This window comes from Blennius ocellaris (assembly GCF_963422515.1).
Source record: "Blennius ocellaris genome assembly, chromosome: 9".
Classification (NCBI taxonomy): domain Eukaryota; kingdom Metazoa; phylum Chordata; class Actinopteri; order Blenniiformes; family Blenniidae; genus Blennius; species Blennius ocellaris.
In genome coordinates, this window is record NC_137658.1 from 16292659 (window position 1) to 16317453 (window position 24795).

The 24795-nt window shown below is 46.1% G+C and overlaps 1 protein-coding gene across 1 annotated transcript in view; it reads left to right on the forward strand.

Moving 5' to 3' along the window:
- The first annotated feature begins 6662 nt into the window (after positions 1–6662).
- Positions 6663–24795, forward strand: part of gpc4 (glypican 4) — a 29407-nt gene continuing 11274 nt past the window's right edge. The window contains exon 1 of the mRNA XM_080501978.1: positions 6663–7382. Coding sequence (XP_080358104.1) covers positions 7226–7382 — 157 coding nt within the window. The 5' untranslated portion in view covers positions 6663–7225. The remainder of the gene's footprint in view (positions 7383–24795) is intronic.

Sequence of the window (24795 nt, forward strand, 5' to 3'; positions counted from 1 at the left end):
ATATCATCCTGATAAGTGTACAGATCTATGTTTCCCCCGTGTTGGTACCACGTTTACAAATCCAGATTATTTGCAGTATTGGTACTTTGATATCTGGACTGAAACGCTTGGATGGACTATGAAGCGTTGTTACAAATTTCTAACTGGTACTTTTTTTCTTTTTCTTTTTTCTTTTTTTGCACTGTGCATAAAGTGAGCAGTAAAATGAAGTATAAATAATGTGTAAAAAAAAATTGTGTGTACGTTGGTTTGCACTGGGCTCATACACTTTCAAAGTCTGCCCTTAGTATTTAATCACTTGTTGCTTCTGTGTTCTCGGTTTAAAACCAGAAGTCAGTTTATTGTTTATTTAATTCTGTTTGGTTTTTCAAAATGAAGTGTGGTCGGGAGATGAAGTCCAGCTCCCTTGTTATTTACACTGGAGGACGTGTGATGGATGTGTGGAAAGTCGCTCATTAAAAGCTGCCGCTGCCACCCAGCTGACTGCACAGCTGGGAGTGTTTGGCCCGTCCTATCAGGTGCATTGATGGCTCGGTTTCATGGAAAGCCGCACTGCTAACAAATTCCACTCGCAACACATGCGCACTTTTTTTCCCCCTACATTCATTTCCCCCTTTATTCCCTTCATTTGCGCAATTTAATTTTTTTCCCCCTGCGATTCAAAAAATATTTCAGCAGTGTGAGCAATTAAAAAAAATAATAATTTCATGATTTGATCATTGTGGGACATTGACAAAAGACAAGTGGTAAAAAAAGAGGGAGCATTCTTTAAGCCATCGGATTATAACAAATTAGTCATTACGCTGGGTACAAAAGGAGCATTTTAGAGACGCAGAAGCTCACCAACCAGCATAAAACTACATCTAGAAATGGTGAACAATTTCAAATATTTAAAGAAGTTTGGCACCAGAAGAAGAGATTAGACACATTTTCCTGTTCCAACGTCATCAAACATGAGTTTCTGCAATGAAATGTTCAAGAAGTGTTTTTGTATTTATTCCAAAAAATCCAAAGCAACATAAATTTCAACCTATCAAAAAGTTGACTTTATCGTGTTTTGATATTTTACACTGGGGAAAAGTGACCTTAGTCACTGAAAACAGTAACGTCGGACCTGTAGGTTGCAATAAAGTTAGATTGTTATGATTGTGAATGTCTTTTCTTCCAAACTTGAAACTGATGACAGTGAGGGGGTTAAGTAAAGTGTAGCTGTATCTTTGCAGGTTCTTCATTAAAAAAAAAAAAAAACTGTTTAATATGCCTTTTATTTCACATGCTTTCCTTCACTGCTAAACACGTTGCTATCGATCCTCAATGTACTGAAAATGACTACTTTTTGTTTGCATTCAAACTACTGACCATTGCAGGTCAGCGAGCCTCAAAGAACCATTGGGCATGCACAAATTAGACGAGATGGTGGTCACGATCATAATATGTATTATAAATTTGACATCTTGGTGAGAACAGTTTGTTTTCAACATGTGCGGCCGTGCGCTCCGGGGAAACGTGTGTGCCGGGCCTGAGCCGTCTTAAGTGCTCTGAAATATGTGCAGATCCTGACTCAGATACCAGTCTAATGATGTTTATTAGTTCCATGTGTTTGTCATGTTTAAGCTCTGCTTACGATCAGTAAAAAAAAGACCCACACTGTTTTCAGACCTGGGATCACGGAAGGAGAAACGTTAATGCACAGTTTGGTGTTTGTATGTTTTTCTCGGTTGTATGTTGATCGACGTACAATGTAAAAATAAACATGAACATTGTTTTGAGGTTTTGTGTCGAGTGTTACTGCGTGGATATTTTAACGGCATCTTGCACTTCATGGAAAACGTATGAACATGTGTCGTTGATAAATTTAAAAAAAATAAAAATCTTATTTTAGATTTCACTTGAGTGTATTTTGACATTGAATTCATTGAGTTCATATCCTGACAAGGACTTTTCTGTCAGACGTTTACATGAATGCAAACTTAACCATTTAATGATGCTATATTTCAAACGGTATTATTCAACTTTAATTCAAAATGCAAAAAGCTAGTATCTATCTATGGGGAAGTACAGCTACTGTCAAACTGAATGAAGAGGTGAAATGAGCTCAGGATTTCATTTGACTGATGCTAGTTTACATTTAACGTCGATGAAAATGTGAAAGTACAGTAACAAAACGAACCTGTTTCAAAGAAAGCAAACATATTTTTATTTTCTCCCTGCAGTTGTTTGGCGAAGCTAACGAAAAAACAGAAATGAAAGAATTCAAAGTAACTTTCAGAAACACATCACAGTAACGGGTACGGATTTGGAAGATTTCCAGAATACCAGTGAGGTGAAAAATGGGTGGCGCACCACAGAGGTGAGGAATGGGGGGGGGGGGGCACAGTGTTGCAAGTATACTGTCTCTGTTACTTTGTGTGCTTTTCACAGTCTGATCCACTTCAAAGGCCTTCATGAATCACATAATTTATGTGTCTCTGGACGTTGCTCGCGGTTCTCTGAATCCCCCAAGCAACACGTGAATCATGTGTGTTTTCCTCTCAACCATATTTCTCACTCAGCAGATGATGGACTACTCTGGGCATGAGCTGCTCCTCTCTTGCCCCCTCTCCATAGGGATTCTCCACATTCAACTCAATCAATGTACCGCCGCTCAACCCCCCCCCCCCCCTCAGGCTTGACATCGGCCAGGTAACAGACCCCAACAATGAAACCGGCTTCATTAGTCCTAATTGTTTGCATTTCGTCTGCCTTATTTAAAGCCTGTCTGCTCCCCTAACAAGGTCAATCACTCACATACCACGCTTGTCACAGCAAACACACTTCAAAACCCGTCTCCTCTGTCCCAATTCTCCGCTGTACCTTTTCACACCCACACTCCCTCCACTTGGCAGGTTTAAGGTTAAAAAAAAAAAAAAAAAAAACCTCCACCATTATCCAGCTGTGCTTTTCTCTCCTGAGCTGGAAATGCAGCGTTTTGAGTTGGGGAGAGAGAGAGAGAGAGAGAGAGAGAGGCTGATTAGGAGATGAGCAAACAGTGGCTGCAGAGAAAGCAGCAGCTCACCCTCGATAGGGTGGGGGGTGACACCCTGAATGCTAATGTGAGGCTGGAGAATGGGCAAACAGGCCCATTGAAATGCAGAGTTCATGTGTTTTCTTAGGGTAATATTGGGGCAATGTTGGAGGAGGCTGCCTTATGAGAGTGAAAGGTCAGCTTGACGTTAGTCAGCAGGAACAGTTGAGAATAGCTGACGGGACCAGGAACGCTTGCGTTTTATGCCCGAGTGAATAAACTGCCTATGAATATGTATTCCAGCTTCACTTCATGGTCATGCTCAGATGTTTGGGCTTGGGCACCTTTACAAGTCAGAGGGCTCATCAAACAGTGCATATAAATTAAATGAACAATGTGACTCAGGTGGTCAGGAGCGTACGGACCCATAACAATCCCCCCCCCCCTCTCCAAGTCCAGTCCCCAATTTTTTTTTTTTAACCAAGCTGGACGTTAAAATTCCTCTGCCACAGAGAGAAAAGCCTGGGACATGTCATGTCGTTCAAAGCTCATTCACGTCTAATTACCATGGCACTGGACCATTTTCCTACCTTTTGTTGAGGAGCGCCGGGCCCACGCTCTCCCATGCACACGGCCCCAGCATCCTCCTCCTGCTCCTCACAAACCCCTGGATTCCCCTGCAGCCGCCGCAGTCACACAGAATGAATGGAGCCGCCTGAGGAATGCGAGCACAAAGGGAGGAATGTCATTTTGCCCGAGTGCTACCCCCCAAACCGAGGGACAACACACACACACACACACACACACACACACACACACACACACACACACGCACACACACACACGCACGCACACACCACATTTCCATAACTTCAGGGGACGTTGCATTGACTTACATTCACATCCAGCAGTGTAAACTCACCTTAATCTTAACCATAACATTCAATTGTTTATCTTTAACACTTAGCCAATAATCTAACGTAACACAAAGCTCAGCCTAATTATCTCAATCTCAAAATCTAATTAGTTACATTATGGAGATTTTACTGACGTCTTCTTATTTCAGCCAGGTCTCCATGCTGTGAGGTCACAACGTTTACAAAACGTGTCCAAACACACACACTTGTTGCGTTTTATGGTCTATTAGAGACACACAAACTATTTTCTAAAGAGTTACGAAGACGAGACTATAACCACTAGTTACCCAATAATGATCATAACCGTAGTCTCACATTAAAACAAGCATTCACCTTACTTTAATGTCTGCCTCCAAGTCTCCACACACCTGATCCAAATTCAAAACACTGTATTTTATTTATCTTCCACAATAAAAATAACCATGTGTTTGATATGTCGTTAGAATTTAAGAGGTATGACGCAGCTCAGGAGGGACTGTGTGAAATCATCTGTTTGATATTTGTGTGCCTCGCCTCGTTCAATCCGATACAAAGGCGATCTCAAATGATCTCTACTTGCTGTTGCAACTGGGGCAAGGGTGGGAGACAGAAGAGCAGACGACTGCAAATAGAACAAAGTGCTTCTTAAAATAGATGACAGACAACATTTGTGTATACCTTGACATTATTCAACATCAGGCCACAAGCTGTTGGAGAGTTTTCAGCCACAAAGTGGTTTTCACAAGGTTCCCTCTATTCTGAGCAACCGAAGAGCAACGCGCAAGCATGGGCTGATCTATATTCGCCGTATACACCTTTTATTATTCCTAACCGTAATATTTGTCCTTGAGAACAGGTCCACCGTGTATCCAGCAGCCTGTTTACTGTAGGGGTTGCACTCTCAGCAGCTGCATATTACAAACATGGGCACTCCGGTGCGAGCAGGACCAGACCGACCTGTGTTTTGTAGAAGGGCCCACGCCTGTAATTTCTCGTTGCCTCTATGGTTACGGAAACACTGGCAAGGGTTTGATCTGGGGCTTTTAAACAAACTGGGATGTAGTGGGTTATAAGGTTTGGACGGAAATAACTCATTTGGATGAAAACATGTTCTGTGTCATGTGCTTTCTTGTTATGTAAATCAATTTGTCGGGGGGAAAAAAAAAAGCGGATGGGAAGCACAAACATGGGTCATGTCGTGTCAAATCAGCAACAAGAACCTGTAAGTGAACTCAACACCTCATGAGCAAATTTTAAGGTTTGTCTATATAAAATTATAACCTCCCACCCCCAGTGCAACCTTCCTCATCTCTCTGTCTCGCCAGTTCACTGCCATCTTTGCTGAACTGCCATCATAATACGCTTGCTTCTTGTGCTCTTGTTTCTATTAAAAACAGTCGTTGTGATTGAACTGTGTCGGCGTGCCCTCGGTCTACGCTTCACACTGTTGCAATACCTGTGAAACACGTGGCTCTTGGGTCACTGTATCTTGGTTGTTGGGGTTAAAAGTACCAGGTCAATGTAAAAACGGCAACCGAGACAGAGTCACGCACTTAAGTGTGCATGTACAGGACATGCAGTGTCACCGATTGAGCTTTAATACAGATTTTTGGATCGTGGAACCCTTATCACCTGGTGAAAACCCAGGAAAAAACATGAATAGACAGAAAGCTTTATCTGGAGCCAATCCCAGCTGACTGTGTGCGAGAGACGGCCGGGTCAATAGTCCATCACAGGGCAGACAGAGAGACAGACAACGACACACACACACACACACACACTCACATCTAGAGGACAATTTAGGGTCACCAATTAACCTTGCATGCATGTTTTGGGAGCGTGGGAGGACGCCCAACCCGCATACATGCAGGGAAAAACATGCAAACTCCACAAACTTGAACCCATGATAGTGTTACTGTGAGCGGAGGGTGCAAACCACTGCACCACCGCCCAGCGTCCACAAACACTGACGCTAAAATGTCATTGTAGCCCTTTGCCTTCTTCGGAAACCAGCACTTTTCACTTTTGCTTCAGTACGGGAGTTCAAGCAGTACTTTTATTGTGCATTTATTATTTCATTGTGCACACACTGTACTTCTACTCCGGTAAAGAATGTGAGGACCTTAATGGTTTTAATGCCTAATGATCTGATTTCCGCTGTCCTGTCGTGAATGTACTGGCTTTCAGCTCTGGGTGGCTCCTCGAGGTCATTAAGCGACACGTTGCCTCTGACTGTTTTACTGACTCTGTCATGATTGTGTGAGAAAGATGAGGAAAGTCCATTAAGACCAAATAGGCTTATATCTGCTGTTATCTCCACGCAGACAATTGAGAGCAGATAAGATCGTAGCAGGAATCTGCAATGGGAAAAAAACAAACAAACCAACATTTGTGGTCTGGATGACATTTGTGCACCAAATGTTTCTTTCCCCTTATACAGTATCATGTTATGCCAGCGTGCAGAACTCCACCCTGCAGCTCCAGTCCTGATTTTCAGGAGCAGTTGCCTCCAGTCTAGACATTAGAGAGAGAGAGAGAGAGAGAGACAGAGAGAGAGAGAGAGAAGGAGAGATCCAGGTTGGAAGTCCCTGCTCCATGCTCCACCCCTGGTGTTCCTGATCTCCAGGTCTTTGTCCCCGGAACTGGCTCTCACTCCTGGGTGTCCACCAGGACTTTTTTTTTTTTTTTTCCTTCCTCTAGCTCGCATCTGGATCCCAGTACGAAGCAGCCCCCGCGTCCTGTCCCACCGAAACCACGGCCTGCTCCTACTCCTGCAGGAGAAAGCAAGAAAAAGAAGACAAATAAGGACAAAGGCAACAAAACTTTTTTTTCCCCACTCTCCCAAGCAACTTCGTCCTGCCCTGGTTTTACTCTCGTTTCTGTCTCCGTCGAAGCAACAGTGTGACTCTGAGATTGTTTTTTTTTTGTTTTTTTGTCCTCCAGTCCGAAAAACTTTTTTTTTTCTCTCTCTCTCTTTTTCTTTTACATGTTTTTTAAAACCGTTTTCAATCGAGTCTGGAACTCGTCACTAAGCATACCGGTGTGTAACTTAAAAACGGAGGTGTTTTGCAAGTTTTTAGTTTTTTTTCCTCGCAGTTTTGTGGAGAGTTGGCCGCAGCAGCTGTGAATGAAGTTTCTGTTGCGCTGAAGAAAATCTCCATGAGGAAACTCGGCGTGGGAGCTCCTACTCTCTCACAGCTCTAACACACCTGAGGGGGTTTTCTTTTTCTTTTTTTTTAAACAAAAAGAAAAACAACTTTTTATTTTCATTTTTCCCGGTAGTTTTTTTTTTCTTCTTTTTCTTACACCCCTTCAAAGAGTCGAGATGAAACGGCTGCTCGCGCTGTGTGTCGTCAGCACGCTGGTTGTGTTGTCTGTCTCGAGCGCCGCGGAGCAAAAGTTAAAAAACTGTAACGAAGTCCGCGCTGCGTACAGCTCCAAAGGCTTCAACGTTAACGATGTGCCCAACAAAGGCATCACTGGTGAGAGGTTTTTTCTTATTTATCCACTCGTTTTTTCCCTGGGGGATGTTTTTAAAGTGTTAAAGTAGGGGTCGTGGACCCCCCCCCCCCCCACACACACACACACACATGTCGTGGAGAAGTGTCCTGGTGGTCCCAATGCTACCCTTTAAATAACTCTGCTTTATTCATTTTGATTAATTCATTACATTTTTGTTTGTATTTACATTCCCAGATTTAATTTACATGTTTTTATTATTATTATTATTGTGTTTGATTTTCATGCTGGCATCAGTGGAAGACATCTACATGGCTTATAAACTTTTTCCGTATACACCTATTCCTAGTACGCTCTGGGGAGCTGATTGGGGTCAAGGGTCTTTGCTCAGGGACTCGTGGTGGTGACCTGTCACCTGTGGGATTCAAACCTGTTAACTCCTGATACCCAAGTTCACTTCTCTTTGGGCAGCGGTGGCCTTGGGGGCGAGAGAAGCAGACTTTTGGATCGCGAGTTTGCGGGTTCGAATCCGACAGTGGGACAGGTCACCACTGTGGGTCCCTGAGCGAAGACCTTTGACCCCCATCAGCTCCCTGGGGTGTCGTAGTGTGGCGGCCCACCACATCCCAGAAACAAGGAATTTCCCCAAAGGGATTTTTAAATCTGAGCAATGTTAAAGTATGCAGACGTGACTGTGTGGACATTAGTCCAGATAACTTTTCCAACTTAGTACAACTGTCACTTAAGAAAATAGATTTTTGGTGTGTGTGTGTGTGTTCCAGTAAAAGTCAGCATAGAGACACTGTAGAAAAGTTTCAGCACATTAACTCTGGAGGAAATTACAGCAGTGAACCATTGGTATGTGTTGCTGGCATCACTGGAGCGCTCCGGTGGGTAAACATAGTCTTCATTTAGGAAATACTTGTAGGTGATTCATAACAATAAAGAGCTATAATCAACACATCATACTCCGCTCCCCATTGAAAAAAAGCCAGGCCTGTGTTTATTTCCCAGCTTCCTCAGTTAGCGACTCCTATGGCTGTGAAGTGCAGGCACCCGGCAGTGATTTAGTAAACATTCCTGTGCATTGTTGAACAAGGCTTATGTTTTTCTTTTTCTCTCTCTCGCTCTCTCTCTCTCTCTCTCTCAGTTCCTCTTACGCCGGGTTAGTTTTGTTTTGTGGTTTAAGCAGTGTTTGCATTGACTCCTGGACTAGTCTGAATGACAGGATGTAATGCACCAATGAACATTGCTTGGCTGTAAGTGAGAACTGATATGTTGATAAGAAGAGAAGACAAATTAGTTCTGCTAATCATGAGCTAAAGTGAGAAAAAGTAACTGATTTAGGAATAGGAAGGGATTGGGGGGGTTCAATGTGCCCTGCATACTTTAACCCCACCCCCTCTAATTTTCCTAATTTAACACGGTGGTTAAAGTAAATATACAATATGTATTATGTATTGAAGGCCCCCCCCTCAGTGTAATTGTCAGTTTTAGACTGGCTGCTATCTGAAACTTTAATATGTAGGACATCCAGATATGGCCCCTGTCATATTTCAGTACTTTTTACAGATTATTTTAAACTTAATTAACGATTTGCCACAGTTTTTTTTTTTTTAGGTCTGTTCGCCGTTCTGCCACCAGCTCCTTTTTTGGGAAAGTATTCACAGCATTACTTTATCTGACAAGGGTGACCAATTTGTATGTGTTCCTGTTATTGTCCCGCAGACATTTATGAGTTTTCCTTTGCACCATAAGAGGGTGTTCAGTCTCCCTTTATTCTTTTAAGGCCACAATTAGGCGTAGACTCGGTTGTCCATAAGAGAGTGAAGACTTGTTATTTTTTTCTTTCTTTCTTTTTTTCCTGCATCTCACACAAATCTCTTGTGTCCTTTTTTTTGTTTCCCGGCTGTATGTCTTTGTGATGCTAAATGTCACCGGGAGCACCCCAACATGTCGGTGTTAGTGTGACTTGATTGTCTCGCATCTCTTGGTTCGTGAAAGGAGGACGTGAATGAAGCCAGTGTTATTGTGCAGGTTTGTGTTGCTGTGCATGCACGTGCCTCGTCCTTACAATAGATTGCTGGTGTATGTCTGGGCTTTTAAGTAGGGTCGGACTCAATGAGCTGCTCTTTGTCATCAATGGAGACTGAGATAATTGATCCATAGAAACGTCTACTGTCATTAAGAGAGTGTGGGGGGGGGGGTTTCCCGGATACAAAAGCTTCTCGAAATGTTCAATGTTGCCGATGAGAAAAAGAGACCCCAGATGTGTAAGTCTGCTTGAACTTCACTCAAATGTGTCAAAGCTTCACGTCTATACTTGGTAGTCGGCCGGACTTGAATCGCTCGGATCAAATTGAACTGGATGTTGGGTTGCAGAAGGGTCAGACCATTAATTACATGCATGCTCGTATCACATATTCCGTTTTGGCAGTTATTAATCAAGTTTGCTGACAGTTTGCTGGAAGAGCAGTTTCACTTAGAATATCTGTGCACGATGCAAATGTTGCTGGGATTGTTTTTCCACACATGGCTGGAGGGATTGTCGCCAGGATGTTTCAAAGTCCCTTAGCTTTCACCATAACTGCGATTTCATGTGACATACTTTAAAAATTCTACATTCTCTTTGCCAGTTGACACATAAAGAGCTTATATGTTTACCTCATTTGATACAGGAATCATAAATCAGATTTGCGGAATGTGAGACTTATTGGAGACACGAGATTTGAGACTTTTCTAACCGCCGCGTCTTGTGTTATTGTTGGCAGCAGAGAGATAAGAATGTTTGCTAAAGAGTTAAAATTACAGACGGGCTCAGCTGAGGCCAGACTTGAGATTCAATAAAGATGTTTTAGCGCAGTAAAAGTGAAATGGAAACCTTGGTTGCGTCGGCAGAGTTGAGCAACAGTAAAAAGTCGGTCTCCGTTGGTAAATTCCTCCTCGATTCCACTGTCACTCGTTTGCCACCGGTGGAAGAAAGTTCAGCACTCCACCTCCTTCTCTGTGAAATGATGGGTTTGTTTAGGGCCTGTGGTCGAACATTACACTTAAATGGGAAATAAATTATGTTTAAACCATCTAATGGTGACAGGTAAATAATCCGAGGAGCGCTCCAGACCGAGCATTGTGGTTTTACTGTGCGAATTGATCTGTTAATGGTAGGTGGCGTTTATTATTCTGAATGCTTATATTCGGTACTGTGGATGAAGGTATGTGCTGCACAGCCATAACAAGAACCAGCTCCTCTTCAGGCACTGCCTGGAAGAAAGAAAGAAAAAAAAATAAGTTTCTGCAAGGCTGGACGTTACACTTGGTCAAAGAGGAAAGTCAAATCTGCTTCGGGTTATTCCTGACGGGCCGACTCGATGTCAGGCTTCAGGTACGGGACGGGGGAGTAGATCAAAGAGGCGAGAGGGTCGGGCTCGCCGGCCTCCTGCATGTGGAACATCTCCCCGTACATAATCAGTTCAGGGCATTATGGCTGAAACTTAAAGCGTGCATGACCTCAGCGCTTCGGCCTCTTGGAGAGCTGGAGACGTGCTGCAGTCTGGCGCTGTGAGGGCCGTCGCCCCCCCCCCCCCCCCCCCCCGAGCTGGTGGCAGAAAGCCGTGCATCATAACGGTTGGGGGAAATAACAGGTTCTGCCATTGCAGGGACATTATGCAAATAAGATAAGGGCATGCGGACTGGGGCACACGCACACACACACACACACACACACACACACACACACACACACACACACACACACACCGTCTGTGACTTTTATGGTTCAAAGACCAACATTCGAGCAGCTCAGCAATTATTAACCAATAAACTCTTCAGTCAACTGTCCTGCGTCGTGGTCTGTGCTTCAGAACTCAGGGGGCCGTCTACACCATGAAACCGGTTAGCCTAGCCTTTTTAAAATTTTAAACACGGGTCCCAGAATGGGGAAATTTGACGTGCCGTCCAATCCCCCCCCCCCCCCCCCCCCCCCCCCCGAGATGTGGACGGCAAAGACTGCAAAGACGATCATCTGTGGAAAAAAGATGGCGTTATGTCCCCCCCCCCCCCCTCTCTACTGCAGTCTGCAATGTCATCAAACAACCACAACAATCAGGGACTACAAGCTCCGGTGGAGCTGCATAAAGCTACATGCTGCTAACAGCAGGAAGAGCGTGACCATAGACCGAGAGAACTAGAGTTATATAGGGATTTATGAGCAGGAATCTACTTCTAAAGTTGTATGTGCTTTGTCTTCTTCTGCGTTTGTGGTGTATTTAGTAAGTCACAGCGCCTCTAAAGGCCTGGCATGTGTACTACATGCCCTGAAGCCTCGTGTTGAGCCGTGTTCCTAGTAGTGAATTTTTTTGGCGAAGGCTTGGGGACAAAAAAGATTGTTGTGGATGCGCCCTAAGTGTCTCTGTGTCAATTTAAATCATTTACAAGTCTTATCATTGGGAGTCACCGCTTTGGTGAACTTTGTAATGACGTTTAATTACTTTGAAAAAGGGGTTGTAGTACAAAGTTTGCACAGGAAAATGTACAGCAGGCTGCTGAGACTCGACCGTTACAGTTTGAAGAGTGTATTTTCTGATTAGTTCCTCTCATCTGCTGTTTTATTCACACCCTCAGCCTCTCAGAGGGGAAGACTTAAGACATTCCCAGTCCAGAACACCAGTATTTATTAAACCTACGTCTGACATGCTGATGATGAGTGGTTTATGTTATGGAGTTCATGCTAAATTAGGCAATAGCAGACTTTTTTTTTTTTAGAGGGACGTGTTCCCAGAAAAAGCCACAGGGCCTTTAAGGATATTGTTTGTGTAATCACATAAAGTCTAGACATTGAGATCTTTGTTAACGGTCCATGTTATGTAACAGGGATTGAGAGAGTGTCTAGCACAAGGCCACAAGAGATACTGCTATTGCATATCTGCAGTTTTATGTCTTCACACGCTAGTCGAACATCATAGATTCCCCTGGGAATGAAATAAAGTCAGTTCAATGGGGCGTTTTGGTAGTCAGGCCATGTACACGTTTGTCTCTCGTTTTTGTAACTGTGGGCTTTATCTTTCCGAGAGCTGCAGCACACTTAAATGCAGCTTTTGTTCTTCCCTTAATCGGAACATGAGAGAAATACTGCGCTTCTAATCCCAAGCTGGTTTCCCGCCAGGTATGAGAGGGGCTCCAGCTCATCGCAGATGCGTCATCCAAGGAGCCGTCCTCAGACCCACCCATAGGTGTGGTCGCAACCAACGGATAATTCACACGTGGGCGTCTGACTCATGATTGCGACTGCGAACGACTCGCAGTATATCAAAGCCATGTTTTGGGTTAGATTTCCATTTTGTGTGACAATTAAAAGTAGTTAAGTCCTCTGCTCGGAGGATTTATGGTCAAATGAAAAGCTCACCATAGGGTTGTTTTGCACAAAAAGTGAAATGGGTGGGAGTGGATGCACATGGAGTCGATCCGCACAATTTGAGGTAACACATGAAAAACGTTACGTTGACGAGCAGTAATGATATGATTTGCGATAATTACAAATAATGTGCACTTCCTCTTTCCCCTTAATTTACACCAGCTGGGATTTGGTCGTGTTTTTGTTTGTTTGTTGTCATCACATTTTTTATCTCCACGTTCCAACAGCAGCTTTTCACAAGTAGAGTAGTTTTATTTTTTTACTTTTCAGTAATTTTCCCTGATTGTTGTGCTTCTGATGACCATTAGCTGTGTGATAATTAAAGTTGTCAATTAATTAAGAAAGGTTTCACACAATTTCTGAGAATAATTCTTTACAGTGTGACACTTTCGTATTTGAATTCTCAGCATTTGAACATGTGGAGCCTACATATACATTATTTATCGCGGTTAAGTCGGTGATTTGCAATATGTCAATGTCGCAGTAACGATACATTTGGGATATATTGTCCATCCCTGAATGTAGAGATTAAACCAAAGCATGTGCAATAATCTCTAATAACATTCCTGAGCGATGGAGTGGATTACTTCAGCATCTTAAATCAAAACTTTCCCAGCACTTCTTTTTTTTCTTTGCTTCTTTGACCTTTTCCAAAGACCCGGGGATACAGTATTTGTTCCCTCTTCCTGCATTCCAGTATTAATAGGAGGATCTAAAACAACAACATCTCCTCGGCGTCCACCGCCGACCCCTGCATTTGTTATGCCTGCGTTCGGTTACATGAGGATGTGGAGGCGGGACACATGACTTCCAGATTGTGCTCGGCTCACGTCTGCGATATGCTAATCGCTCGGTAGATTGTTGCTCCTCTGCTTCCTCGCAGATCGGTCAGATGCAGCGATAATGCGAAGGTTCCTGCCGCCCCCGCAGTGTGTGATATCTCCTCATCGGCCCTCAGGGGATAATTGATTTGAGGTGTCACGAGGTTTTGGGTCTCGTGAACCAGGGGGAGGAGATGAACCCGGCAGTGAGTTTTAGTGGCCAGAGGGAAACGGGGCAGGAAGAGACGGCGGCTCCACGTGCCCGCTACCTCTTATCAGTTTCCTGCTGCGGCGGCGGCGGCAGGGCAGGTCTGCCGTCAGGGGCCTCTCGTGTGGCGTGGCGTTGCGCTCTGCCAGCAACAACCGCCTTATCCAAAAAAAACAAATCAGCTTATCACCGTGTGTGCAAAAAAAAAATGTAGCCCACCCCCCCCCCCTCCCCGCTCAAAGGAAGTGCAATAACAGTGGCGATACTTTGTGCACGGGTCGTTTCAGTGGACCCATGTTTGGTGAGGGAGGTGATTTTGTCGCTTGCGGCCTCGATTTAGTTTCAGAGTTGCCTTCCTCTTCAACAACTGTGGAATGTTAAGTTTCTCTCTTGTGCTCATTTTGTATGCTCAGAGTGTCGCATCAATTCAATGGCAGTGTGTGCGTCTGCGATTCCATCACTTTGCATCCTTTGCTTCGGCCTGTAGCCCCCCCCCCCCCTTCCTCCTCCTCCAATGGCCAAATGAGCGACAGATCAGTGGGGGGTGGATGCTCTGTGTGGGAACAATTGAGCACCCCTCCTTTTTTTTTTTTTTTTTTTTTTAAGGCCGGCTTTACTGACCCCCCCTACCTCCCCTCCCTCCTCTCCCTCCTCCTCCTCCTCACCACATTCCACACTGGACCACCAAGACCTGCACACAGGAGCCCCGGAGCTGGGAACACACGGCAACAAAGAGAGCGCTGGAGGGGCTGACTACATGCAGAGAAAGAGAGGGGATTTGACTGACAGGAAAGAGTTTTGTACCGAGGTCGATGTGGGACCATCCAGGAGTGTTGGGCTTGGTAGGAGGCAGTGGGAGTGTGCGAGACACTCTTGAGGAATCTTGGGACGTCTCTGGATGCATGCATGCACTGTGAATCATCTTTGGTCAGCCACGGAGGCTTGTACGTGCAGGCCACGGAGGCTTGTACGTGCAGGCCACTCTTGACCGTACATGTCCGAACACAAAACAAGCAGTCGGTGAAACATGCCTGTAATAGTTTGCCTGGGTCTCCACCTGATGCAAACTTTGCGAAATCCTCATCCTGACTTTGTGGCTTTCTGTATTTCGAGATTAGGAGGAGCGACCCCCTGAAATTCCTTGTTAACACATCCTGTTTGCACACAGTTAGAGTCACGATGTTTCCCCCCCCCACCCCAACCCCCCACCACTGTTATGTCCCAACTGACATATCGATTCATTTTCTTCTCTGGCTGCTCGCTCTTTCGCAGCTCCTCTGGGAGGTTCTCTTTCAGTCTGAGTCTCTTTCTTTCCTCCCTCATCCCTGGATGATTTCCTCTCCCTTTCACTGTCCGTGGTGGTTTTACTGGCACTCCACTGCCATTCAGCCCACCTCACTCCCGTCTCGTCTGCTTTTTCTTTTTTTTTGCCCTTTGTTATTTATTTCTGTGCAGGCTTTTAGATGATGTGCGAGCCAAGTCCTGACCACATCTCTTGTTAACATCCATCTCCCTATAGCTTTGATCTCAGATTTCATAGTCGGGGAGTCACAAATACCTTTTCCCTCCCTTTGATGATCGGTACGGATTATTACATGACTGAACTATACCGCTGCATAACAGGAACAATGTCAAGTGAGACACCTTTGCTTTGGGTCGAAGAAAGCTGTAAACACTACACCGCTGGAAACTTCTTTTAAGTATAGGCTCAGGACTATAAGCCAGCCAGTATCAGACTGGTTGTTTCACAAGCGCTGCTCCTGTGCGTTGGCCTCCGCTTCTCGGCGACATCCCACTCCCCAGGCGGCAGAAGTTCTGCTCACCTGATGCTCCGTCGTGTAAATTCTGTTTGTCCCTCTGATATTAGAGATGCTCGCCTCTCGTGTGTCAGCCACCGCTGTGCTGGTGTCACTCAGCTGGCGGTGAGGAGTGTGGCAAAGCCCCCCCCCCCCCCCCGCAGCCCTGATCCCAAACTGCAGGGGAGCTTGAACCCCTTTTTTCCTCCCGACACAACCAAAAGTCTCGGGCTCGCTCGCCACAGAGCCGCCGGCGAGCGTCCGAAGTGTATTTACGACGTAGGTGTAACTCAGTCGATAGGGATTGATTCCCGATGCAGCCGCAGTGAGGTTGGAGTCCACGTTGATAGCCGTGATCATCATTAGAATGCGCGCTGCTCGCCGCCAGAGGCCCGTGTGGTTGGGGAAAAGCAGCGAGGGAGCGAAGCCAGGGACTTGCCTGGGTGTTTGGACTGAAACCCCAGTGCTGGGTGCCGGCCAGAGGAGCTGTAATCCCAGCTAATTACTCCCAAGGCCTCCATCGAGACTCCCACTGTCAAGGCAGTCACTCACTTAGCTCACTTTTCCAAACTGCAGTTAGCTTAATAAGTTTCCTAATATTTGCTCAGTTCCTCTGTGTGCTTCTCGCGCGTAGATTTATTTTCATATGAATTACATTGTTTGAGACCAAATCCCCTGTCTTTCTATTTCCCTCCTGTCAAATACAATACAACACTCGGGAGCGCAGTCTTTGGCTGCTTCACGCGGTTTAGCGAGTTTGATGAGTTGATGCCATGTGTTAAAAGCAGGTCCTCGACGCTCACATTTAAGCCAGAAAGGAAATAACGGCAGACCTTCCTGCTGGCCGATGGCCGATAACGGAGGAAAAGAAAACAACCACACACAAGAGTATTCAACTATTTTTGCAGTCGTCTCTGGAGCCGCAAATCATTTGTCCGGCGAGCCTTTCCTAACGGGTAAAAAATGTGTTGTTCTGAGGCTCAATTATTGTACGTCGGGAGCTTTTTTTTTTGATTTACCGAAACATTTGACGCACGTCATCAGGAACAGACTCGCCGTCCAGGACCGTGAGGCCCATTAAACCGTTGTAGCGCAAGGGTTAGGCTTTCTTGCTCCCTTTGACAGTCGGCGACGAGAGGTTCTCTTCCCACCGCCCTCCGCCGGTGTCCGGTTTCCTAAGGCCCAACAGGTATATCAGAATCTTTGTTGCCCTTTTGTAGCTCTGAGCTTCCAGAAACCTGAGCTTGTACCTGACCTCATTCTGCCTCGGGTGGGGGGGGGGGGGGCTTCGCCGGGCCCTGTCCTGCCTCAACATCTGGTGGACTTCAGCTGCTTTTGGATGTCTGTTATAAACATTGTCAAAGAGCTCCCTGTCCCTAGGAGAGCTGCCTTGGCTTCTACTGGCAATGTAGGAAAAGTGTTCTGTGCTGGAGAAGTCGAAGAAAGGCCTTTTTCTAGGTCTCGAGAAACGTGGATTTCGTGAATTCTTTCGAGATGAGGCTGGACGACGCAAACGACAAGACCAGGCTGCTGTAAACCCCCCCCCCCCTTAGGTTTTAAAGTGTGTTGCTTTCGCGCAGCGTGTGCTTCGGGCCCGTGTTATCGAGGGCCTGTTTGTGAGCTCAACAGTAGTCCATCCCTTCTGACAGCACTGCAGCGTTTCTGCAGGGCCCCATGGTAAAAAGCACTTGGCCTTAAGTAAAGGGTGTTTTTCATCTTCTTCTTAAAAGTCTGTTTTCGTTTGTATGCCGTGAGTCAGTGGAAAGATGGAGCACTGGTGCAGAGGGACAAGCCAGGAAGGTCTTTTGTGGCTCTTTTTTTTTTTTCTCTCCCTCCCTCCTTCTCTCTTCTTGTGATAATCGTGCTGTGCTGTAACTTGTTCGCTCCGTTTCTCTGCGAAACCTCTTTGCCTGTCTCTGCAAATCTCAAACACACACACACACACACACACTGACAGACGGGAGCATCAAGGTGGGATCTGTTGTAAAAAGCAAGCAGGTCGGACGCTTGCAAATATGTGGCTCATCAAAAGACGTGTAAGCTGAAATAAAGATGTGGAAAGGGGTGAAAGATTAGACTAGTTGTTAACATGAATCATCTCCCACTGATAGATCCAGCAGTCGTTGAGAAGAGATTCCTGGCGGGGAACCGTGAGGAGGATCGCTCTTTGATTTGCTTGCAAGAGTTTACTCGAGTTTTTTTTGCCTTTCATGTCTGCAACGGTTGTCTGGACATTACCCCGACTCAGAAAACTGCACAGGTCCGCGTGCCTGAGCGGCAGCGGAGCCGAACAGCAGTGGGTCATTTATTTACCAGAAGGAAGTTTAAACAATAGCTCCAAGTTTGCGTGGCGCGGGGTGTGAAAGTCGCCCAAACTGAATTACATCCTGAGACAAACCACTTCTGTTTGAAGTCTGGGCTCCCTGCGGCGTTGTTAGCAGGAATCATGGCTTCTCGGCGGTTTGTCCTTTTGGTCTGCCCTCGTGTTTTTGCAAGTGTGTTTGTATATTACTTGACCCCTATCAGACTGGATCACGGCCTTCTGTTCTCATTTGAATTGTTTATATGCTCAAGTTCATAAGAATAGCCTTTTTCAAAAAATTTTTTAGACGCATTTGCATCTTTCTTCTTTCTTCCCCGAGATGATTTCACTCCACAGGTCAGCACCGAAGAGCAGCTCTCCAGATTCTCTTTGACCACCGGAGAGTTTGTAGAAGTTCTCCGGCAGGTGAACTCGCGGCGCGGCCCCGCCGCGGCAGGAATTTGGTTTCTGACTTGTTTAAACGTACTTGGTGGAAGTGCACAGGCGAGCTGAAGCCCTGACAAAGCAGTGACCTGGGAAGTGGTGTAGGCAGGGAGCTTTTGTGTGGGCAGACAAAGCCGGAGATGCCGGGCCGGGACGGGAGAGGGGGAAACGGACAGAGCGAGAGGCCGGGGCAATGTTGTGGAATCTCCCCAGGGGCTTCTGGGTAAAATGTTCATGGATGACAGCGTTTTGGAATGTTCACAAATGGTGAGTTTTAATTGGCCTGAGGCCCCCGGCTGGTTTAGCAATCAGAAATGGACGGCGGTGGCTGCAGGGCTCAGATTCATGTGCTCCCAGGATGTGCTTTTGTTTGTTCAAGATCGAGCGTCTTTTTTTTTTTCTAGTTTCACAAATTAAGAAACACACCGGAGGGGAAAAGTGTTAGATTTGGCTCCGATTTGCCATTCGAATGTGATAAACTCCTCGCTGCGGATAAGAAGGAAGCGGCGCTGGAGTTTTTCCTGCGGTGATGCATCTGCTGCACAAAGCAGCAGCTGATGCTGCAGGGATCGCGGCGTCGGGAGTTCAGCAGACACGCTTTCCTTCCTCTTCATCCACACGCCATGTGACAAGCAGATTTCTGGCAGTTTGGTGTTTTGACAGCTGCGTTTACGGAACAGCTTTTTAATTTGAGATTTATTGCGCGGAAACATCCTTCGACTCCCGATATCCTCCGAAACCCCCGTGGCTGGCGGCGCGGCTCCGCTCGAGAAAGCGCTCTTAGCGCAGAGCTTCCTTCCTCTTGTGACTGAAGCGAATGCCTCGTGTCCCAAAACGCTAATGGATCTTTCTCGTGCCCGTCGCCACATGGAGGGGGGGGGGGGGATTTCACTGAACTGTACATTTTACACCAGACAGCTTAACTGTTGTGTGATTTACTTGTTTTGGTCGATGCTGAGTCATGAGTCCAGTCCTGCAATAGTGTTGTGACTCATCATGTGGGGGGGCTTGTGGTTTCTGATCAGCTGGTCGCATACTGAGTGACAAGACACACAATGAATAGTTGCAAGGCGGACGCGTAACCCTACATCCCCCCCCCCCCCCCCCCCCGGTACTGAAAGTGGAGCCATAGAACTCTCAGTTTGAGGGCGGCCATCATGTGCTGGTTATGTAATTGTTGCTGACTTGCAGCTGTAGAGCTCCACCATGCAATCGTCCATCTAAGAGCGACTATATATATCACGACATGACAAAAATACCAAAATTAACAGGGTTTGGAGAAACCCAATCTACACTGACCTTCACCATAGTCAGACATGGGGTAGTAACTCTTTGGTTTATATTTTAAAATGGCGATCATGTAAAAGGGCTTTAATTACCATGTATAAGTAAAGCCAAAGTTTACAGCTCGTATATAGCAAGTAAATAGACTTAGAACTAAAATCAGTATCATGATATTACATTTACCTTGATTGAAAAGGTCGAAGCTGATTGCATCAAGTTATCTTCTTCTTTTTTTTTTTTTGATTATACACATTGGCTCATCGTTTAGTTGCCTCAATAAGGTTTATTCAAGCCGCCTCGTGTATTTCTTTGCTGTCCCCCCACAGTGGAGTTCCTTCTCTTCTCTCTGCCTCAGACAGCCACATCTGTTGGAACATGTATGAACAAAGTTTTTTTTTTTTTTTAGCACAGCGTGATTGACAGTAATGCGTTGTCTGTAGACTCCCTTCATCATTGGATTAGTGTAAACATCCAACTGAAAGTATTAATTTATTGTTGCATGAGGCATAAATGTGATGATCGTATTGGGGAAAATTAGATTTTGTAGGTGTAGTCCATATTTATTTAATCTGCTCTTGTTCTACCTTCAGCTATGATGACTCATACGTGACCCAGATGATGCAACACCTTCCATTTTCAACTGGTAATTTAGATTTTTTGGGGGTATTTTTACTTTTTTTTTAATTAAGGCATACATGCAGATGTTAAGGTTACAGTTTCAAGCTATTCCAATGAAAGATTTTACGGCTTAACTTTGAATTTAAAAGCGGTCACCCACTCCACTTGCATCCTTTACAAGCTATAGGCCGGTTATGGGAGGTGGTGTTGTTGTCTGAGTCGTCGCTTGTCTGGAGTCTGGAAACTCGTCTGAAGAGAATGTTGGAGGTTGATGCTTCAGATCTGACGTTCAGGTGAATGTTGCACTTTGCCGGCCGTCTGCGTAAACACCGGCCAGCCTTAGATTAGCCGTCACATCCAGCACTGCAACAAATGATCGCATTATCCCCTTCTGACACCTGCAGAATAGATTATTTTAAACGCGAGTTTTCAGTGTATACACTATTTATTGTGTCGGTATCTTTTGTTGCACCATTTTGGCGAGGCTCTCCGGTCGGACTCTTGCTTCTTTTCCATTTGCCTCACAGACGGCAACCTAAAAAGCATTATTGGTTTGGCCAGAGCTGCTATAAACTTGTCATTACTCTATTTTTGTAAGGGGCTGAAGTGTAGAAAAAAAGAGTAGGTGGAACTATTGCCCAGCCCCTGATTATCTCCATATGAACAGCCCCGGCCTCTAATAATGGTTTCCGCTTACAGCGTAATGTTGTTGAGCGGCTTTTTCTCTTTTGCGGCGATCCGGCCATAGCTCGGAGTAAAACTGTGTACGCAGGTTATTAGAGTGAGAGAAATACGGACGAGGGTTGCGTTTATTTTGGGCTCCAAACTGCAGTTTTAAGTAGTTTTTCCTGCTCCTAACCGTGACTCTACTTCACCCGGTTTTGGAAATGCCGGAGTGCTAAATGCGCTCGCGGTTCTCTGGCTTCCTTTTCCATCTATCCCTCCATATCGGTACATCTGTGTGTTAATGGCCCAAGTGTAAAGGGGGGGGTGAGGGGGGGGTTATGAAGGGCATCACTGAGAAAGCCCTTGGAGAGGAGCGAGGAAACTCTGGATGGAGGAACACGAACAAGACACACTTTTCCTCCTCCCTAAACTACCACTGGCATGGTGCCCTTGAGCCAGAGTCTGCGGTTGTACTGTAATGCCCCCTCCCGTTCACCCACAACCCCCCCCCCCCCCCCCCTATTCATTCCTCCATGTTGTAAATAAGAGTCTTACTGGGCTCACCCAGTTAAAGGGCTTCTTGAAAGGACGGCCGAGGGGTTTTATATTGTAAAAGAGACTTTTTTTTTTTTTAATGGCGCTGTGAAAAGTTGTGGTGTAAAATTAGACGGCAGCGGTCCAGAAACTGTACTTTCTGCTTCATAGCTTGACTTTTGTTATCCTTAATGTCAGACTGATCTCGAGCGGGAGATTCCATCCCTAAATCCTGTATAATTACGCAGCCTTGAACGCATTCATTCCACGGTTTTGGATAGGAGATGCCAGGCCTTAATTCCAAAATGACACATTCGGCATTTGATAAAAACACTGGCTTCCACAAGCCATCTTCCAAAGTTAATAGAAGGTATGTAGTTTGAGCGTTCAACATTAAAACGACGGTCCGGGACGAACTTGTCGGAATGGTCTGTGAATTTACAAAGTCATTTTTTTTCACGGATAAATGGTATTTTTGAAAGAGGGGAGTGTGTCAAAGGAACACACCAGAGCCATTATGGTTTGTGAGATAAAAGAGAGGTGTGATTTGACAACATGCCGTAACAGGAGGGAAAGACTCGGGAGAGGGCAATCACCCTGAAATGAAATTATTTTTTTCCCCGAGCGTTTCATCTCGCCTTTAAAATTGCGGCTTCACCATCGTGGCCCCCCGATTCCCTCGCACCCGCAGACAATTGAATTATGCCTGTGAGAGCCATCGCGCTCAGCAAAGCGAGGCGTTCGCACCTTTTTTAAAAGGCAGCGGGGTTTGAATCGTCCACCCTGGCCTCAGCTCGTTGCGATTGTGCACGACAGGAAGTGGAGCAGAAAAAGAAAGTTGGCCAACAAATGGCACCGATCCCTAAACCCGCCCCCCTCCTCCGGGGTAATTACACCCCAGACGGAGGTGAGGAGCAAGAGGAGAATGTTGTGGCTGCAGGGCGTGCAAATTTACAACAGTCTGCGTGAGCAATGCTCCGCAGACTGGCAGCGCTCTGCTCTTGCACGTGTTGCAGCAGGGAGAATAATATGGCAATTAATAGTCAGCCTTCGCGTTCACGGGGGCCTGCTTCACATTCACGAGTCGGCTGCAAACGCGCCGGTTGCTTTGTTCCCGTTGCAGACGGTCGGGAGATAAATCAAAGCGAACCTGAAATCTCGTTGACGCGTTTGTAAATCCAAAAACACCAAAGGTTCTAATAGCTGCAATTCTTCTGGGATTGAATTAATGCGCGTGCACGCCCCCGGTCCCATCATTTCGCCGTTTTTTTTCCGAATGTGGAATACAAAAAAAGGGTTGGACGAGATGGCGGGCGGCTGGTGACGCGCCGCGCCTCGTGGCCTTGTAAACAACTCTCCGTTGAGCACGGAAATAATCCTCGAGGGACCTTTCAGGACTTCAGTGTACGACTGTTCAGGTTTCCTATTTATATTTTCTGCAAGTGTCTGCGAGTTTTACAACTCCTAATTGCCTGTATGTGTGGGTTTTTTTTTTTTTTTTTTTTTGGTGTGTGATGTTATTATTGGGGGCTTTTGGGGCGTGAGTTACTGTGTGTGGTGGATGTGCTGGTCGGCGGACAGGAGGGGGGGGGGGGGGGGGGGTCAGAGGACGGGACCTCTCTCAGAGGAGTTGCTGTTAACCCCTGACCTCGCTGCTTAAGCCTGCAGGGTGGTGGCGAGGCTGAGGTGGGTGGGGAGTGGTGGTGGTGGTGGTGGTGGGGGGGGGTGCTTTGAGGTCCGTCTGGTTCAGGGGCACATGATGGGAGGCAGAGGGGGTGGTGAGGTGTCTAATCTGGTTTTTGTCTGTGAGGCGTTTTCACCTCCCCCACCGGCCTTCTCCCCCCCCCCCCCCCCCTCTCCGAGAAACGTTTGAGAGGCAGGACAATGTCAAAGGGAAGTGACTTATTTTATGAGCCATTTAAAAGGGGATGGTGGTCCTTCCCCACAAAGGGCGAGGGCCCGAGGAGCAGCGCGGGGCGGGGGAATGCTCGCGGCGCACCGTCACATGTTTGTTTACAAGATGTCGCGCTCTTGTTTTGCCCTCCATAAATGGCAGCTTTCCCCCTCTTAAGTGACTCTCGGAACAATGCGCTGTCACTTATTACACCTTGAACTGGAGGAGTCCTTAAAAGGAGCTTCGCATCAGGCAAACCAAGAGCCAACTTTGCCGTCACACTGTAGCTTTTGATGCCAGTTAAGGTTTTAAAAAAAACCCAAACAAATAACCTTTTTATGAAAGAGCAAGGCAGTAACACGTCCACGTGCTGGTAATTGTTATGAAATCCGACTGCTCTCATTCACCGTTGACCCTCCTTTTGTTTCAGCCACCCCCCCCACCCCCACCCCCACCCACCCACCCACCGCCTGGCGGTTTTGAGAAATTGGCTGTCACAGTGTTTTCACAAAGTATGCATTAGCTAAGAATCCTGCAGTTTTCGGAGAGACCTAATCCTCCGGGCTAACAACGTGACATTTGTGCAGACATTCCCGTGAAATATTGACCATCTCACTTTTATTTGTGTACTTTGGTAACGAGCGACATTTTCCACACGGATATAGGCCCTTTTGATTGTACGGCTGTGCTCTGGGGGGGGGGGCTGCTGGAGGAGAGACTGGATGGCTGTTTCACCCAAAGGTTCAGCCTCAGTGTGTGTGTGTGTGTGCGTGTGTGTGCTCCCTGTACCTCCAATCACGCTCGTACAAAGAGCCATGTGTTGAGCAGTGATGTGATGTGTGAATATGTTTAGGTAGGGGCTGCCAACTGTGCCTGGGTATGTGTGTGTGCATGTAGGGGAGAGGGATGAGTGGAGAGAGAGAGAGAGAGAGAGAGCGAGCGAGAGAGAGATGAGTTTGAGGAGAGGACTGTGAGAGAAGGAGTGATTTGAGGCTTATTTGGACTTGATCCCAGACTGAGGGGTCCAGTTGATGGCGCCATGGTGCATCCCGCCCCCTGTTGCCCTGTTTAGATAGTTGTATTGCCGTGAGACACTTCTGACCCTCGCAGTTCAACTTTTTGGCTACGATTTCGGAGAAACTGGGATCTTGTCTGAACATGTTGTGTGCAGTTCGGGCGGTGTTGTTTCTTGGCTGTTTGGCCTGGTTTTTAAAAAACAAAAAAAAACAACTTTCCAATAGTTGTACAAGCCCGCGTCAGACAAGTATCTCTGGGAGGTTGATTCAAAATACAAGTGCAGGGATTGAAAGATTTCAAATCTTCATTAAAGTCTGCTTGCAGTTACTATTACTTTCTCCACCTTGTTTTCTGGCATGCCAGCAGGACATAAGCGTCCCACTTAAATGTGAATTAGATGAAGTTGACTTCAACTACGTCATCATAAGTAGAGCAGCCACTG